Here is a 20,267-nt window from a genome sequence, read left to right on the forward strand (position 1 = left end):
GATATGGCTTCAACTATAATTCTTCACAACCTCTTGTTTGTTTCACTTTGGTCTTTAAAATGTCAATTTTTACTCTTGTATAGTTGTATAAGATGGTAGATCAGAGAGAACTACACATAGATTGTAGATCAGGCGCAATAATGTCAAGATATAACTGCACATGATAATAGTCTCAATGTGTTGAGAGAAACTTTTATGTTGTACTGTATTAGTATAAGATGGTAAGTGATATAACAATCTTTCTGTACAGGATGGTAGATCAGGCGGGAGGATTACATACAATAATAATTTTTTTAATAACATTATTATTATTATTATTATTATTATTGTATAAAATGGTATTAATAGTTGAATCTGTACCAAATGTTATTCTGTTTTGTTGACATAACACACTATCTTTCTGTCCCAATGTTATTCCGTTTTGGTTTATTCGTGTGTCAGTATTTCATCTGGGCCCAGAATTGAAAACATAAACTAGTCCATCTAGGCAGAGAGTTTGGGCCGGGCCTACTCGTCTTCTAACCCAGTCTTGATAATTATTTGATACTCCGTATATATATATATATATATATTTTTTATCAGACAATTCAAGTCTTCAAACAAACAGGGACAGAGTCTCCTCACTCCACGAATTTTATAAAGAGATTTTATTACAAAAATAGACACATCTATACAATTAGAGATATGGCTTCAACTGTTATTCTTCATAACCTATTCTCTGTTTCACTTTGCTCTCCAAAATGTCTCAAGAAACAAGCCTCTGCTCTCAATTCCTCGCAGTTGCTTTCCTCCAAATCTCTCTCAAAGTTGAAGAAGAGATCTCTTCTCTCAACAATCCAAATCAGGGGCCGCAAAACTGATCACACTCCTGTTGTTTACGCCGCCCAATCCAATTTCTTGAGAGGTATCAGCTTTTTTTTGAAGTTCTTTTTGAATTAATGAGCATCTAAATTGCCCTAATTTCTTTTTTTCTTTTTCTTTTTTTTTTTTTAACTTTTATGATCGTACGTGTCATGCTTGATTGTTACTTGGGTACCGTTCTTTTTGTGGGTTTTGATTAAAAAATGTTTGGTTAATGAATTGATGTAGATGGTTTAGTGGGAAATTCATGGTATATTATGATGCAGTTGAACATAATGGTATGGATTTGAATATTATTGTCTGGCAAATTTATGGGTTAATGACTTTAATGTCTCTTGATTAAATTCTTTCATAAATTACACCGGACTTTGGCTCTTACAATAGAAAATTTAATGTTATATGTTGTTAGGGGAACTCTATATATGTTATAGTTCAGGTTTAGATTTTCTTTTATTGCTAATTGCTGTTACAAATCCTGTGAAATAGTTATTCAAACAGCATGGAAGGTGGGAAATGATGGAATTGATGCTGGGACTAATCTGGTGCCTGTAAGTTCATGTTTTGTCTATTTCATTCCCTCCCTTTGAAGATCATTGGCCATATATCATTTGATTCTTAGCCAGCTATCATATATGTATCTGTTTTTGGTGTTAGGATTCTATTCCAAGACCAATAGCGAGGATCTCTGTGACTGTAGTTGCTGTGAGCATTGCACTCTTTGTACTCAAGTCTGTCCTGTCTACAGCTTTCTTTGTGCTGGTATGTTGTTAATATCTTTCCACTTGTAGGGTTTGATGATGCTAATGACATTTTAACTTCATTGTTGCATTTCCCTACCCCCCCCCCCCCCCCCCAGGAGTCGAACTTTAGACTTGTTACTTCACGAGGCACCAGGACCAAGTGACTTACCTATTTGAGCCAACCCCTTGGGGTTGTAATTCCAGTATTACAATAATTATTTTTGAAGAAACTGCCATGTGAATATATTATGGATAATATGATTAACAAATTAAGCCATCATTTTTCTGCGGGAATGCTTATCTCCCTTTGCTGCCACTATTTTAACACAATTAAGAATAAAAACACCTTGTCTTATACTTGTTTGTGTTCCAATGATGTCCACGCAATACCTCAAATGGAGAAAAAGTGAATCCTTATTATTAAAAAGGAGGGTAAATTACACTTAAAAAAAAAAAAAAAGAAGGTAAATTACCTGACCTCCCCTGAGGTCTACGATTGTTAGATTAAACATTAATCAAAACTGTGGTCAACCCCCAAACCCCCGAGGTTTGGCAGATAACATAGGTAGGTGTAGTTACCGCTCCGTTTTGTGACATGACATAGATAATATATATCATCTAACAAATAAAATATGTATTATCCCTTCACCACTTACCGGTTGTATGCCACCACCACCACCTCATTCCCGCAACCACCTCTCTCTCTTTCTCTTTCACAATTCAGTACTAGTGACTGTTAACCCAGTGATTGATTTTGTGGTTGTATATACAAACATCCATGGTTCCATGGACACCCGACTGTGGCGCATTAGTGAACAAAGAAAGGCAACGTTGAGGGTCTCTGGCAATGGGTCTATTGTAGGAGGTAGTAGGTCTGGGTCTGCATCCTCTGATGCAACTGTTGATATCATCAACTCCATTGACGGGTAGAAGCATAGCGAATATGCGAAATATATACGACTAGAGAGAGTGTGGAAGGGTATTGGTGGATGTGGGTTTGGTGGTGGTGGTAGATAGACTACGATGTGAAAACACGGGTAATTGGGGAGTGATGGAGGTTGGGGCGTGGTGGTGGTGGTGTTGTGGCAATATGGTGGAGATCAGCGGTCATGGAGAAATGAAGAAGAGGGTAGACAGATTCTGTAAGGAGGGCAGTTCAGTCTTTTAATTGGTTAGTATTCTTAGGTTTTATTTTATTTTTTTATTATTATTATCATCGTACTGAATGTAAAATCGTCAAACTCAATAACATGGTTTAATGCTGTGTAATTTTTGCAAGAAGGTTTAATCTATGGGTTCAAAACTAAATGTCAAGGGAGGTTGGTTATTTACCCTAAAATTATTAGTTGACACTTGACTCTGGAAAGTGATAAGGTTATCTTCATCACTAAATCAAATGTTCATTTGGTTTATGGACAGCAGGAGATAAACACTGATATCTCGTAAATCTAGGTTAAGGTGTGTGGTGTACCACACAGAGGGAGAAATATGTTTCGTATAATGAACAAGTCAAAATCCATAGATAGTCTTACTATAATTCAATATGCAAAAGAAGGATTGATATATTGTTCCCATTCAGTTTTTGTTAAATAACAAGACTTAAAAGGTATATTTATTGTTTTCTAATAAAGGTAATCCGGTAAAAATGCATGCAATGTATATTCAGAAGAGAGGAAAAGAGAGAACAAAAAACTCCTGCTATGAACATCGTATAGTACCTAAAAGTATAGACTATTAGAATCTAGACTCAAAAGCTCCTCGGTATCGAGCAACAAATCGACCTATGATTCAATGGTCTCCGCATCTCCTTTGCACAAGCAACACTAGATAGGGATGACTTTGCTGCTAAATCATAGCTCATCAGTTGCCTATCCTCCTAATATATCTCAAGTGTTTTCTTTACATCTCTTTTGCAATGGACTGGGGGAAGAAGGCACAAGAAATATGTGTCTTTCTACTAATATTTCAGCAGTAACTATCACAGTCTCTTCCAGCAGAGGGATAAAATCAAGTAAAAAGTTGCTCCACTTGTTCCCCATCGCAGTCTAGTTTATATATAATTTTTTTTTTAATCTCATTTTTTGTTACATAACCTACTTCATAGTTTATTAATGCAAATATAAATCACCCTTACGGAATGAAATACCTCTATCCACTTAATGGGTTTTGTTAAGCTGGTATATCTTTAATTTATGATACATCTCTTACAAGAAGCAGATATTCTTAACCAATGTCAGTCTTAAAATACATGATAATAATCAGATTTGCTATATATATTTGTTTATTCTGACGTCTTTTTTTTCTCCAATCTGTGGAGAATCCAGTGAAATCAGTTTACGTAAATTCCATAACATGTGGATAGCATCTCCCCCCAACCTTAACACGCGCGCGCGCACATTTCATTCATTTAAAGAATCGGTAAAAAGACATGACCTTTTTTTCCCCCTTGGCTCAAAGCATTCTGTTTTATGTACAGGCGATGATGGGGCTCATTTATTTCACATTCATAGCATTGAACAAGGATGAAGGCCCAAGAGGGGGCGGGGGTGGTGGCACCACTTCTACAGAAGACAGCCTTGAAGAAGCGAGAAAAATAATGGAAAAGTACAAGTAACAAAAAGGCAGGATTAAGGTTACTAGTTTTCAGTTGTTATATTTCATGTTTCCTCGTGCCGTGTTAAAAAGTTGGCGTTAACACATCACTGAAATATGGCGAAATATTTTTTTCTGTGATTATAAAAGTTCACCTTGACTTGAGCACTATAACTGTGGATTTTGAATTGCATGAAATATAGTTGCTTAACCAGAAAAGGGTTTAGCAGTTTGGATATTTTTTGGGGAGACTTCAATCTTCTATTTCACTTTGAAAAGAGAAAATAGTTCAAACTCAACTTCAATTTAAGGTGGGTGTTTTCAAACGTAACTTCAATGAATTTGTGACTCCCTCCAATCCCACAAGAGTCTCAATTTCAATTTTCAGCAGTACATTTTTTTTTTTTTTTTAACGAAAAAGTAATTTTTCAGAAAAATAAAAATAAAAATTAGAGAAAAGTATTTTTCCCGAAAAAAAAATAAAAAATTGTGTTTTCAAATTATGAATGGATGATTTTAAGGTCTAGTTTGGTTTTAACTTCGGTCTATATTTAAATTGCAGATAAGGACACGATGCATGGATAATTATCAAAATACTACTAAATTCTAGCTACTTGTTATGTTACATGGACTCAGGTACGGGTATGTATCCATGCGTCGGACGTGTTAAATCTGCAAATAGAAGGACATACGTACACGGCTAAATATTTATTTTATTTTCTAGAGTAAAGTAATGTTTTTATCAAATATAATATTTAATATAGGCATTTAACTCATTTTAAAATAATAATATAATATAATTAAATGATTGGATATGTTTTTTTTAAGTATATGTCCAACCAAAAGTGTTGGATACATATCCCATACCGACACGAGTACTTCACTATTCTAAAAGAGTCTATGTAGCAGTGGCCACTTGTTAGTTAATTAGTATTCCCTCCGGTCCAAAATAATTAGCCCAAAAATATTATTGATTTTAAAATACCACTTGTAAACTTGGTAACACATTGCCATTTTGTGAAAAAATGCTTACTTATTATCGTTTGCTTTAGTACCCTATTACCAATTACTCCTGTCATTATGTGAAAATCCAATAGATGGTATATTCAAAATTCTGACGACTTGGTTTGGTGATAACCATCATTAAATGATGCTGAAAAAGATTGAACTAACAGTGAAAATGAAGTCAAATTATAACCATATATGTTAAAAAAAAAAAAAAAAAAAAAAACCCAAAAAATAGAAAAACTACGAAATTGAACCTCAAGAAAGCTTGTAAACTTTAATTAATTTGTAGAACAGATTACAAATATCAAGTTTTAAAACAAAATACACATATTGATCTGATTCTTCTTGAAATTAATCACAGGATTTTTTCGGAAATTGAATTGCCATGTACCTCCTGTATTTCTATTTCTGTCAAATAAGGTAAAACCTATTTGTGTCAATGTCATCCGATCCACATTGTATTGTCTCTGGATTTCTGACAACCTTCATTACAGTACCATAATATTAATACCATTAGTTTCCTCCAATATACCATGTTAATTTAAATGAAATATAATAAAATAAATAAATTATGGTTTTCATCTGTGTACCACAATACAAAACTATATGAATACTTAAAATAGGCAGAGTCAATTACAAACTAATGAGCTACCAAATTTTTTAATGCTCATAACTTATGTGCTTTGATGGGAACAAATTATTACTCATACAAAAGTCATGCTCAAAGTAAAAATGACCTGAACTGAAAGTGAAAAATGAACAAATTATCACTCATACAAAAGTCATGCTCAAAGTAAAATGAACTGAACTGAAAGTGAAAAATAAGCTAAAGAATCGATAAATCTACCCTTGCTAGATTTTAACCCAAAAAAGAAAATAGTAGAAAATAAAAAATCATGAATTCTCTTTAATCATTGATTATTAATTTTTAATATATATATATATATATAAGAACCAAAAAAAAACACATGACTATTATAAGTACATGAACAAACCAATCTTCACAAGAGATAGGTTCAACCCTCCTCCATAAAAAACAAAAGTTGTTAGATGATTGATTAGATCAAACTACCATTATAGCACACATTTCATGTCATTAAGTGACATGAGAGGCAAATGAATTTTTACAATAGTAAAGGGAGATTTTACAATTAATAAATAAATGCTTAGAAAATAATTTTACTCACAAGAAAACACAAATAAAAGACAAAGGTTTTTATGAATTTATGAATAAATATAATCACACAATATTTTTTGAATGATTTGAAATTTATTCTTCTCGAAATAAAATATGTCATTCTTTTCAAAAATCTATAAACAATACATAAAATATTATAGTCACCAACGGACAGTAGTCTAGCGGTAGCAGACTCTTATCTCTTAGAGAAAGGTTAAGGGTTCAAACAAGTGTATGAGTACTAATTAGAAGAAAAAAAAAACAAAATATTGTGGTTGCTTGGCATCCTACACAAGGTAGAATAATGGAAACAATATGTTCCCCAAGAGTCCAAGACTCAATATATGTTAAATTTCAAGATTACTTTAGTACAATCAAAGCATCTCCTCTCAAAGTAAACACGGACAACGAAGATCCAAAAGTTGTCCCAATAATAAGAGATGTTAAAAATATAATTGAACAAAATAATATATAATTGAGTTAAAGCATTGTTGGAAACATAGCATACAAAACATTAAGTTGTAGATGTTAATCTGTCCACCAACAATGCCAATTTGGCTTGAATCCTTACTTTCTTACTTGAAAATGATACTCACACCTACATTAAAGCGAAACAAGTACACCAACAGCGCCAATTTGTCTTTAATCTTTACTTTCTTACTTGAAAATGATACTCACACCTATATTAAAGCGAATCAATTAAAATCATTAATGATCTTAAATGGAGCTCCATAACAAATGATCCCCAAAAGGGTAGCCTGTTTTAATATAAATGAACCCGCTGGACATTGGACTAGGTTACCAGAACACAAACCCATGGTGTGTGTATGTGTTTCAGTAAGGTAACTCAAGCCCAATATGAGTAATCTTAACCCAAACCCAACTTTTATGTGCTTGACTTCATGGCCCACTACATATATTTAATCTTTTATGTTGTTTATGTGCTTGTTTATGTGATTTTCGTTTGATATATTAAGATAAAAAAAAATTGATGGATTGATGGAAGAATTGTGCATCACACTTTGTTTGATTAAGATTTTTGGACGAAACCAATTTAGCTACAAATTACGTTTGATTAACTCCTTAAAAAATTTAAAAATATATAGCATAAAATCTGCATTATTGTTGAATATTCACCCAACAAATATATCCATCAATTTATAATACAACCTCAAAACAAGTAAAAAAAACATACCATAATTACACTTACAATTGGATTTGAGTTAAAAAATCTCAAACCAAACTTAAGGTTGTGCTTGGTCTAGTTCCTTTTAATTCGAATCTAAATTATAATATTATTTTTATATATTTTTTATTTTAAATATATTAACTATAACCATTTTTTTTCTTCTAATTTCCTGTACTAGCAAATAATAAAGCAATCTCACCTAAAAACAGGTTCTAGTGAATGAAAGTAAAGAAAAAATTAATTTTGGTGATCAAAATCAAAAAAGAATTGCTTAATAGTGACAAACTCAACGTCCATTTTTTATTTTTCTTTCAATTTTAAATTTTGGTCACCAAAACAAGATTTAAAATTGCTTTGTTCTTACTTGGGTTCACAGTGACCTAGTGTCTTCGTTGAAAGTCCCTAAATTTTATTCATTATTGGGCGTCCTATTTAATTAGGGTTAAATACCAAAAAAAAAAAAAAAAAAAAAAAAAAAAAAAAAAAAAAACTATCCTCTTACATACAGAAGATGCAAATACTTATATGGTGTTCAAAAAACACCCCTACATTTTCTAAATTGAACAAATAATGTAACATTTTGCCAATTTAAAGACTGAAATACCTAAACTGTCCTAAGACAAAATAAAAATAAAATAATTTTGATTTCATAATTAAGGGTATTTTGGAGTTTTAATATAATTTTTTTTTCCCTCAGAATTGACCGTCAAGAAAAAATTTGCTCATATTTTCAAGTGTTTATGGATTTACATGCACATATTATATTATAATGGTATTTTTTACATATATATATTTTTGTTTTTGCACTTTACTTGTGGTCTTTAATCCTCATGGATATATATATTATCTCGATAACTCTAAAATAAACTAAATGACAATTCTGCTATCTCCTTTTAAATACAATTACTTATCTAAATAAAGTGCAAGAATTCTGCATATTTTAAAAATAATAATCAATGATTAAAAAGAATCCGTGATTTGTTATTTTATAGTATTTTCTTTTTTGGGTTAAAATCTAGCAATGGTACATTTATCTATTCGTTAGCTTATTTTTTACTTTCAACTGAAAGGCCATTTTACTTTGAGCATGACTTTTGTATGGGTGAGATAATCTGTTCACAATAATCTGTTCACATCAAAGCACATAAGTTAGGAGCATTAAAATTTTTGTTAGCTCATTAGTTTGTGATTGACTTTGCCTATTTTAAGTATTCATATATTTTTGTATTACACACAAATGAAAACCATAATTTATTTATTTTTTAATATTTTATTTATATTAAAATGGTATATTGGAGGAAATTAATGATATTAATATTACGGGAAGGTAGTCGAAACTTCAGGTAATTTTTCTTTTTTGGGTTACCAGAGGAGGGGACACTTTTTCTAATGTTATCTTAAAAATTAAACAAACATGAGGACAGAATGGGGATGATATATGGTCTTTCTCTACAACCTCTTGAATGTACATGATGAAATCAAATAAAGAACAGTATTAAGTAAGATAATTAAGATGTGATTTTCAAAGGAGGAAGAAAAGGAAGTAAGATGATTAAGATGTGATTTTCAAAAGAGGAAGAAAAGGGACAAGAGATGTGTTTCTTTAGTTTATTTCACTTTATTTTAGGGAAATAAGTGCTATCGGAAAAACATGGAGAAAGTGATTTAACAAGAAATATTAATATTTTATGTATTAGCAAGGGTTAAAGAATACACAATCATATTACAAATTTTCTAATATTAAAATTATTACGTAAATTTTATGATTAAAGTACAGTAAGCATAAAATCTTAATATGAATTATAGAGTAAATTGTAGTGTCTTATGTCGGTAGAGTAAATTGTATTAAGAATTCATGAAATCTTAATATAATTTACTGTTATGTTTTGCTATGTTCACTTAGTATTTGTATCAAGGGTCTTGAGTCTTCAAAGAACAAAATGGGTGTGTAAATTTATTGCTAATAATAATAATAATAAAATTATTTGTGTGAATTTAAATCTTAGAAGCAATGTTTTCTACCAAGAGAAAAAATAGATTGGATAATAGAACATTATACTCATCAATTAATTGATCCGACTCTTAACCGTGATAGCCAGTGAAACTATGACTTCATTGATCTCTGAAATTTGTTCATTTTCAATTTTACTTTGACTTTCTTTCCTTTAAAACCAGATTTATCACCTTCTCATTTGAATGGAGAGGAAGGAAAGAAAAAGCAAGTAGTTCATAGTGTGTCCGTTATAATATTGAGGCCGCCATAAAATCTATAGTGTATGCCATTGAGGAACTTATATCCTACAAGTCATTGAAGAAGTACATGACACTACTCTTAAGTGGGACGAGAGACTATATATACTCAGTGATGAATTATGAACGCCTTAAAAAGCTCCACACTTCTATCCTAGTCAAACAAAAAAAAAAAAAAAGTTACATTATATCAAATTAGCTTTTATTTAGAAGTTCATTTTGTATTTTACTCATCCTATAAATGTAAGTCATTTAAGTGTTCCTCTTTATTTATTTATTTATTTTTTTAGCTGGTAGTATCTATTCTAAATTTGCCCAAGATATGTAAACTTCTACGCAAGTACAAAAAAATAAAATAAAAAATCTATACATAAAAAAAAAGAAAGAAAGCGGCATGTCTCTTTTATTACTGTATTATTGAAACATCTACTGAAATGTAACATGTGAGGCCATTTCTTCATGTCTAACCTCTGCTTCTTCAAAACTCAAAAACAGACTCTCCCACATATCCATCTTAATTTCATCTCTCCATATATCTATCTATAAATGGAGAGACAGATCAAGCTTCTGATCTTTATCCCTATCATCACTCTGATTCGCTTTCATTTGTTGCGACGACCCTCCATCAAAGCCATTGCACCTTAAACTCCTCTGCCAATTCAAATAGCTCTGCTCATCCTCTTCCATTTGATATGGATTTTTCAAACAATTTCCACGGTAAAACACCATATTCTCGAATCGTGGCGCGCCACTTGATCCAAACCGATCGGAGAATTGTTGGCCGGAAAATTGACTCTGATTAGCAGCTGCATGTGCTGTTATGTAGAGTGAAGGACTGAAAAGGCCAAGATGATGATGGTTTGGAGCAAAAACAAGTGATGGCGGCGGAGGAGGCGCAAAGGAGTTGCTCATTGCATATTCTGATGCTCTTTTCGCCTTCCTCACCGCAGTTCTCTCCTTCTTGTGTGCATTTTGATGACCTCCCAAAGCTTGTGAACTGTGAAACTTTCTCGAACAAAAGAAACAAGGAAACACTCTTGTCGTTGTTGTGTCTTCTCCATTGCTTGTCATACCATTCATTATTACCTTTCCTTCCTCTTCCATATCAGCTGTAACAGAAAAGAATAGATGTTAAAATCTAAAACCATGCACAATTCAACCCATTTGAGAAATAGTATATAAACACACACACACACAAATATATATATATATACATATATATGAAGGAACCATCAAAAGGAGGGAGAAGAAATGAAAGAGCAGAATGGCAGAGGAAAAGAACAGAATGAACCAAATATACAGACTTTGAACTTGGGTTTTTGCTCTGATCAAAAGAGGGGGTAGTGGAGAGAGTTCAGAAAGTAAGTTTTGAAGAGAGTTGGAAAATGTGAAGAGGGTACTGTGTATCTGTGTGTATAATTATTAAAAAGAGTGCTCGACACAAGATGGTGTTATGGGCTTGGGAACAGTAAGAGATAAGAGGGAGAGGTAAGTGGGTGAGTATCCTTCAATACGTTTCTGCATGCTGAGGTAAAGAGAGTGATTGGTGGGGAGAGAGATGTGTGGATTGGGAAATGGAATCTCTCTCTCTCTCTCTCTCTCTCTCTCTGACTCTCTGACACTGTTTATCGGTTTCATGGGCACTTGGGTTTTCCTCTTGCAAGCCCTTTTTTACTCTCTTTGTTGGTTAGTTTGAGTTTGTTTGTTTCACATCATCAATTCATGTTTGTCACTTTGGGCATCTCATTAATTATGTACTAATCACATGAAACCACTCACCTGCACCCTTTAATTAAGGGCAGTTTTGACTATTCATTCACTTTGATTTTGTTTGATACAACAAAGTCAAAATTTCAAAGTTATCAACACCATCAATTGACGACTTCTTGTTTTACAGTGAAGGAGTCACTTGCTTGGCTTGAGAGGGCTTGAGCTAAGATGGGTACACAAATTACTTGACCCTTTCTATAAAAACTATTTATTTTTCTTGATTAAAGAGAAGTAAAAAAAATTTATCTAATTTTTTTTTTTTTACTTTTTATTAGAAGGATATTACGTGTCAAAATATCGGAAGTATTGTAAATTTTATCATAAATTGATCATCTTAAAGCTAGAGAGAGTGGGCTACTAGGTGGATCAGAGAGTAGTTGCCTTAGTATTCAGCATCTCTGCGTGACAATGGCTTGTTCTGCCTTGGTCTGCTTTAAAAATAAGTACTAGTTATGGGGCATACAGCCACTAGACCCCTCTCCCTGTATTCTCTGACATCTCCACCGCCAATGCAACTTGTCACCTTTTCCATCTATTCGTTACATGCACCGTAACTTCACGTCATGCCCCCACCATTAACTCAACCTTCTCCTTTTTATTTCTTCCTTCCTTAACACTTGGCGCGCATTAAGGGTTACAACACCACTGGTCCTGGACCTCCTGGTATGGGACAACTCCTCCTACCCTTACCCTACTACTTATGTCCACTTTTAAATAAATAGAGAGAGAGAGAGAGAGAAACAAAACTGCAAGTAACATGTCGCATGGTAAATACAATAAACAAATGTTTCTATAAATTGAAGTTACAGTTTACACAAGTATATGGTATAGAGTTGAATACAATAAAAATATACCCAAACCACCCTTAACTCTTAGAATTTTGAATTCGAGATGTCCCTTTAGCAGAACATTTTTCAGTAATCATATATACAAAAGTTTTTGTTCTCATTGTCCTTGTCAATATCCTTTTAACTTTGTTTTCATTCTCCATTGAAGAAATATGTCCATAGCGGTGTCTCCTCCTAGCATCCACCAAGGTTATATATGTCCATAAATTACATTTAGAATGAAGAACTTTCTCAGTATCTCCAAGTTGTAATTTTTTTCTTCCCCGGAAATTAGCTGCATTCTGAATTTTGTACAACCACAAAGTGTCCTTGAAAGTGACCATATTTAAATCCACTTCCTCCAAGGGAGTATTGAAGAGGACACAGACAGCAACCATTGCGCAGGGACTCAAATGTGCCTTATACTATGAATTCTAGCCATTCAGAAGTTTGTAATAACCTTAAGATCTAGCATGATATTGATTGCATCAACCAGCTTGGGATGGATGCAAGGACCTACTCCGTTGACAGGCACTTTTTATGTATTTATTTACCTTGACAAGAAATGCATTCCCACGTCACTTGCTCACTTTCTACTTTCCTCGGAAAGTGAGGAAGTACCACTAGGCTACACAACCTTTGGTCTTCTTGCATGCATTTGCTCTTTTGCTCTCCCAAAAGGTTGGTAACTTGAAAATAGGTACAATTTTTATTGGATGTTACAATCCTATGGCATCGCAACTAAGCCAGAGACCAACAAAGGGTAATGTGTTGCCCTAATGGACTCTACTGGGGTTGGCAGAGGAGTTGTAGACAGGATACAAACATAACCTCAGACATTAATTGCACAAAGTGACTACCCTTAGAATTCCACCCTGCATCCTCATACTTGAAAGACCAGCAGCTATTGTTTCAGCACCCCCTAAAATGCACCTGAAAATAAAATAGGTAGCAAATATGAAAGATAAATTTGTATTTAATCAAGGAATCATTCACACACACACACACTCACACACACACAAATTTACTAATTGGAATTTAAGAAAGGAAAATGATAAGAGAACCGAACCAAACAACGGAATAAAAGATCGAACTTAACGTGGGCAGATTATTTTTTTAAAACATAACTCTTACCTCTTTCCTCCTCTCTCCTCTCTTCCTCTAATTCTCGATTTTTCTTTTGTATTCAATTTTATCTTTGATTTTGGTTTTGTCTCTCTTTTTTATTTCGCAAAATTGAAGATAAAAATAAATAAATAAATAAATTTCTTCATGTTTTGCAAATACAGAAGCACAAAACCAAAACAGAACAAAAAAGTAAAAGAAAATAAAAACTACAACTGTTGTTTCTCTCCTTCAAATTTTGTATCATAAAAATCAAACAGAAACTTTGAGAAAATTCATCGTTTCTCTTCTCTGGGATAGCATTTTTTTTTTTTTTCGTAAGAGATTAATGTGTTTTGTAATGGCAACTCTTGTGTGAATATTTACTTACCCAAAAAAAAAAAAATCTTCTGCATATTTTTCATCTGAAATTGGAAAGATTTATTCTTGGAAGATTTATGAATAGAGAAAAGTATGTGATCTTGAAGAAGGGGCGAGAATAAAGAATTTTGGATCTTGTCTCTAGATTACTTTAGATATGTGTATATCAAGAGAGGGGATGTATATAAAGAATTGGTGAAGAACCAGGAGAGGAGGAGAGAGAAACGAAGAGGAAGAGAGAGAAAAAGGAAAAATTGGGAAAGAAAAGATCGATGATAAGGAGTTAGGTAATGAAATTATTTGACGTGGACAAAGGCACGTAAGTCGGTATTTATTTCGAAACCATGGCACTGAGTGAAAATGTTCAGATAGCAAAATCATGCTGCAGAAGAACAAAACTCATGCTGCTAGGAGTCGATTCTCTTTCTCTACGCGTTGTTCACATGTTTGCATGGCTTATTTCATTTGATTTTCTCAATAATAAATAAAGCACCATAATTCTGATCGATTCCGTTGTGGCACAAATAGTTCATAGAGTACACTTGTAAAGGAAGAGTATTCATGCATTGAAAAAAAAAAAAACTGGTCCACAATTCTGATTAATTCCATTGAGGTGTTAAATACTAAATAGTTTATGGAACATGGACGTAAAGGGAGTATTCAAACTTGTATATGCGTTATAGGAAATAGATGATATTCAAAACAAAAAAATATAAGGATTACACTGTAATATGTAGAAAGTGCTTCAGATGAAAAGGTTTGTTGCATGTAAGACATCAACTACCACCTCACTGAAAAAAGCGTAGTGCTTGAGAAATTTAAGTTTGGTTGCTTCACCATTACAAGCCAAAACACAAGCACAAATCAAAGAACAACTTACGTTGTTAGCACTATCTGTTAAAACTCACAAACCATTACTAAAAACAATACACAACTTAAGCCTCGATCAACAACTTACTTTTACATGATGCAAATGAATTTAACCAGAAGGAGAACACAAGGGATATATTTAGTAATAGCAACTTCAAGCAAATACAAAACCATATGACATCTTAACTCTCTTTATCGCAAAAAAATAAAGGTGAAAATTAGAACATCTTGAATTATCTATAAGTAGGGTGGTACATAATCATATGAGTACTTCATAGAAAAATCATTGGTTTTCATTGCAAACGATATGTCTCTGCCATCTTTCTGTCATCTTGTCCTAGTCGGTGTTACCTCTAACTTCCATTAATCAATTTCTTTCTCGATCCTATTTTCTTGGTTCTTGTCCATCTCAACACCATTGTTTTTATTGTACTTATATATACAGAAAACATATTTAATTTATAGCCTAAATCAATCCTTTCTCGTATGTGTATGGCGTAATTTCCCCTTCAACTTGACAAGCATGCGTAAATCACACATACACTTTAATCGCATGAAGCATATAGAAGGGAATGCCACCAAGGCCAAAGAACAATGTTCTCAATGTCCTTAGTAAAGCATCTCTCCATTACAGCGATGCCCATCCAATTTTATGTGAAACGTCATCCTCAATTGCCTTACCAATTTTTACTCAAGTGCACTGTCCTTCATATTCAAACCAATCTTTGCGCCTTCAAAACCAAGCTTCTAACGTTGTATTAAACAAGATCCTCTTTCAATATGCTGTCACAATCATTTAAGGCAAAAGGTGTGCTAAGGTGCCAGACAGCCAGAGAAGTACCATAAAACGCAAGTTTAAGCAAAGCGAGATATACGTATAACAAAAGTATACATTAGTTCCTAAATTGAAATAGTTTAAATTATGCAACTCAAAATATTAAATAACTGAAATTTCACATATCAACTATCGAGGTTAGCTATACAAACTTCCATATGCATTCAACTAAATTGATACACAATTGAAACAACTCACAAGATGCATCACAAAACTAGTCAAGATGTTTAAAACATAGTGAATTCTTTAGCAATGCAGTAAGAGGGCTACCTAAATCACTGTACATATATCCTTTCAATTTCAATTTGCATGTGCACCAATTGGAGTACATTGTTGTAAATGAATAGTAATAGAAAGCCTAGGATAATGTAGCTTTTACAAGTATAAAATATTATCATTAATTCTGAAAACCAAGCACTACATATCTAATTTTGGTAGTCAACATAAGCCTATTAATCCAACTTCACTCAACAGAACCATTTCCTGGCTATTTGGAGTCAAATTAGCCTATTAGGTATTAATCCAAAATATTGAATATATGATATGATTAAATAATACAATCTATTGCATAAGAACATAATATTAATAGGGCATATCAATCAAAGGCTATTTAGGAAAAAGGACAAGAAAAAAGAAAGGCATGTGGGTACTGTTATTTGTGTTATTTTCTCCGGCTCTTGAAAGGATGAAAACAAATAAGGTACAAATGGAAGTGGATACTGTTATTCAAGAGAGAAAGTTAACTACTAAAACATGAGTACCAAGTGTGCATGGCCAAAATCTACATGTACCTTGTCATGCTAATGACATTAAAAAATTCAAATACTGTGTCAACATTTGTTAAAACTACAGCACGTATCATAGCAATGGAGGGCCCTCCCTATTGTGTGGAAAAGGATATCGGAGTTTCACTCCAGCATTCCTTCCAGCAATGGTCACAATTATACAACACAATAACTATTAATCACATAATAATAATGATGATGATAATAAGAATAATAATAATAATAATAAATAAATAAATAAGATAGAATATGAAGGCACTTATAGAAGCAAAGATTGCTCGAGATTTGCACAAACTTCAAGTCAATCAAAATAAGATTATCTTGTCAAAATGTTATGGCAAACAGTAATAGAGGGTAACTGGAGAACCAAAGACCACAAAAATAAGTGCAAACAAAGTAATTTGAACAACTAAACAAGAAAATAACCATTTTATTCAAAGCAAATTGAACAACTAAACAGGTGAACTTTCACTCTTCTTCTTAATCTAACTACATCTTCAACACTGTATATGATATTCCTTATTTTATTCTCTCTCTCATAAAAGTCAGAAGAAAACAGGTGTTAATACAAAAGATATATATTACCGAGTAATGTACATCCCCCAAAATCTCAAACTTCATAGTATGTGATGTTACACACTGTGGGTTGTAGCTGTTTAGAGCAGAAGAGAAAGTGGCCAATCATCTTGTCATTCACAGAAAGGGAACATGTTTTGACCTGGCCACCCTCTGTAGTTGACCCTCTATTGATTTATATATAGTAACAAGTGATGATTTTTTAAAGAACCAATAATTAGTAATCTAATGAAATAATCCTATAGAAGAAATATATATATATATATATATATATATATATATATATTAAAGGAAGTTAAAACAAGGGCCTTATATTAAATATTTATCACGAAAAAAAAAAAAAAATTGGAAGGAAGCATTCTTACAACCATACATCAATTTCTTCTTGTGTTTACTAATAAGATTTAGATATGTAATGGGATCTCCTTGTGTGCATATTACCAAAGTATGTTCGATTTATTCCAAAAATACTTAATCTCAAAGTAACCAAGGTTGTAACCTAGTGGTATTTCCTCTATCCTCTTAAATAGAAAGTTGAGGGTTCAAGTCCAATTAGGGACAAAAAGTGAGTGCGTCAGTTACAAATAGCAAATATATATATATATATATATACATTTATAGATTTCATAACCCTGAATTGGAGATCAAACGAGAGAAGAGAAGCTCTTATATTTAAAAATGTCCTTTAGTCATTTCAAACCAAAAATGACAACCATACTAACAAGAAGTGACATTTGCAAAAAGTAATGGAAGGTGAAGAATGGTACCTTCCTCCGGATGGAACTTTTGTCATAAAAAATTTGTGCTGTGCAGCAAGTATATTATTGTTTCCAGTTTTTTTATCTTTCCAACATAATCTTACTCAATGATGGCTCTAATTTGTCAAAATCCAATATCTCCACAGGCAAAATGTTTACTCTAGGAAGATTCCAGCCCCCTGTCCCTGCCACATTAATCATAATTTGATTAAAGATGGAGCAATTCGGGAAGTTTTACAACTGAACATAGTTCAAAAACTGACAAACTGTATTTTGGTTAGAAGTAGATTACCAAATTTGTTTTATCTATCTCTATCAGTGCTTGTAAACTTAGAGTTGTGCACATACAGGCTTAACAAGCCTTTGTCTCCATTAAATATAAAATTTGACAAAGCATTCAAAAGTAATATAAATATATACACGCACTTAGTCACTAGTTTACTGTTCACTCAAGGAAACCCCTTATCCAGAGGTTATGGCCAGTGAGATCAGAGGTTATGGCCAGTGAGAACTTAGGAATTTTTGAAATTTTAATTTCATTATTTTCTTTTCATATGACAAGAAAGTTATAAAAGTAAAAGAAAATCAAGTTTCAACATTGTTTGTCAAGTTATTTTGGTTGCCCAAAACATTAAAATCAACTAAAACAAATAGATGTAGTAGGCTGTAGGCGCAATTAAATGGAGTTTCCTCCTATCAAAAACCCTAAGTTTCAAGTTCGTAATACTTTTACATTTCTAATTTTCTTTTCATCGCATTTTCCAAGCAACGACAGGGAGTGCTATAATTTGTTTTGTATCAGAGAAAACATAAAACAAATAAATGCAATAATATAACTGATTTAAGCAATAGTTAATCTTGTCGTGTTTTCTTTTATTTTCTTCTCTTTTCCGTGATTTCTCGCCAACCAAACTGAATTTTGCAAAATTGGAATCGTTTAGCGAAATTAACATACCTGACGAATTACTAACACTCATAGAAAGAGAACCGCCGATCCAATTCACCATACACATGCTGCTTCCCACATTACTTGTAACTTCGCGTTCGCCTGAACAAGTGGAGCTGCTTCCAATATTGTCCTTCGACGGCGACTCCGCACCGGCCTCACAACCTACTCCGGCGATCTATTTCTTCCGAGTCGCTTTCGCTTTTCTTGATCAAAATACACGGAACCACTCAGAAATATGAATATATATACATAGCAATATACCTCTGTTCATATAGGAAGATATGAACCTCATCGTGTATATACAGGTATTGCCTATAAAGTTGATTCGGTTTCGTATAACTCATTATTGGAATGAAAAGAAAGGATGAGTGAGACCTTATTTTGTATCGGTACTAAAATTGAAAGAGAAAAGGTGAAGTAAGAAAACTACAATGGAAGAAGGAATATATAGACCAAGGAGAGAGGAAAAATATTTTACGGGTATGGATGGCAGGGAAGGAAAATTTTGGTGGGGAATTTTTATAACGACCTAATTATTTTATTAAATTTTCTTTAAAAAAAAAAAACACATAAATTTTTTTATTGTCTTGAAAAGGTTTGATGCGCGTCCTTCTTTTTTTTCTCTCTTTAAAATAAAATGTTTTTATACATAACTTATTATACTAATATAATATTTTATATCCATCTAACATGTGCTACAAAATTATTTATTTATATTCTTACATGTTTTTATTTGTAAAAAAATACAAAATATTTAGATTTTTTATTAGTCAATCCAGAAGTTGGTAAATTTATTATATATTTTTATTATAATACAATATATTCATGGGCAAATCTAGAACTTCATGTAAGAGTGAACAAGACTGAAATTTTTTAATAATTTTAGGGAGGACATTAGCAATAGTTTAAGGATATTGATAGGGAAAAATAAACCTAACCTACTTTGACCAGACGCTAGACCTCTTCGACTTTTGAACGATAATATTTCGTTATCAAAGATAAAGATATCCATCAGATAAGAATGATGACTTTTCTTATCTAAGATAATGAAAGACGACGTGGTTCAACAGGGTAAGAATAATCTTGGCACAATTTGAGAAAGTTAAGGAGTAAATCATATCCTGACAAATCTGGCAACAAATGATCTCCTTTGATCTCGCACAAAAGTATCTCCTCTGATCTCGCAAATGAACTAAGGGAAAACGGTTATAATGAGATCCGACCAGTCGATAAAGGTACGACAAAAATGATTATTAAATCACTACCTTTCTTTTAGACCTCCGGTGACTGACTTGATCGTCCGAGAATTCTTGGCAGGCACCACACCGGTGTCGTCAAGTTTCATCGATCTTCTACTCTTTTCTTTGTTGGAAAACAGTGCCGTATCGGACCGGTGGATTTTTCCTCCAATAGTTGGCGCCGTCTGTGAGAACAACGATTCCCTTAAATCAATTACTCGCAACATTTTATCCCAGCGGGACCACCGCCTTAACAAGAATTGTCTGACCCATATCCTCCCAATCTAAATGATGGGGGACAACATGAGGAGGACCGAGAAAACAATCCTTCTCACAAGTCCGAGGCAGAACAAAGCC

At 32.8% G+C, this 20,267-nt stretch overlaps 2 protein-coding genes and 1 long non-coding RNA gene across 3 annotated transcripts; 1 reads left to right on the forward strand and 2 right to left on the reverse strand.

Annotated features, from left to right (window-relative positions):
- The first annotated feature begins 592 nt into the window (after positions 1–592).
- Positions 593–4,367, forward strand: LOC132269111 (uncharacterized). Its single transcript, XM_059770152.1, has 4 exons — positions 593–904; positions 1,348–1,409; positions 1,516–1,620; positions 4,078–4,367. The coding sequence occupies exons 1-4, from the start codon at positions 685–687 to the stop codon at positions 4,213–4,215; spliced, it is 525 nt and encodes a 174-aa protein (XP_059626135.1). The 5' UTR covers positions 593–684; the 3' UTR covers positions 4,216–4,367.
- Positions 4,368–9,833: 5,466 nt separating this feature from the next.
- On the reverse strand, positions 9,834–10,921 carry LOC132268364 (zinc finger protein 4-like). Its single transcript, XM_059769220.1, has one exon. It carries the CDS (start codon positions 10,919–10,921, stop codon positions 10,358–10,360), a length of 564 nt encoding a protein of 187 aa, XP_059625203.1. The 3' UTR covers positions 9,834–10,357.
- Positions 10,922–14,465: 3,544 nt separating this feature from the next.
- Positions 14,466–19,163, reverse strand: LOC132269112 (uncharacterized). Its single transcript, XR_009469420.1, has 2 exons — positions 18,679–19,163; positions 14,466–17,908 (listed from the first exon to the last, which is right to left on the reverse strand). It is a non-coding gene; the product is annotated as an uncharacterized LOC132269112 (long non-coding RNA).
- Between the last annotated feature and the right edge of the window lie 1,104 nt (positions 19,164–20,267).

Source organism: Cornus florida, unplaced genomic scaffold (assembly GCF_030987335.1).
Source record: "Cornus florida cultivar Cherokee Brave unplaced genomic scaffold, ASM3098733v1 CherokeeBrave_3.0.0_Hap2_Chr08, whole genome shotgun sequence".
NCBI lineage: Eukaryota > Viridiplantae > Streptophyta > Magnoliopsida > Cornales > Cornaceae > Cornus > Cornus florida.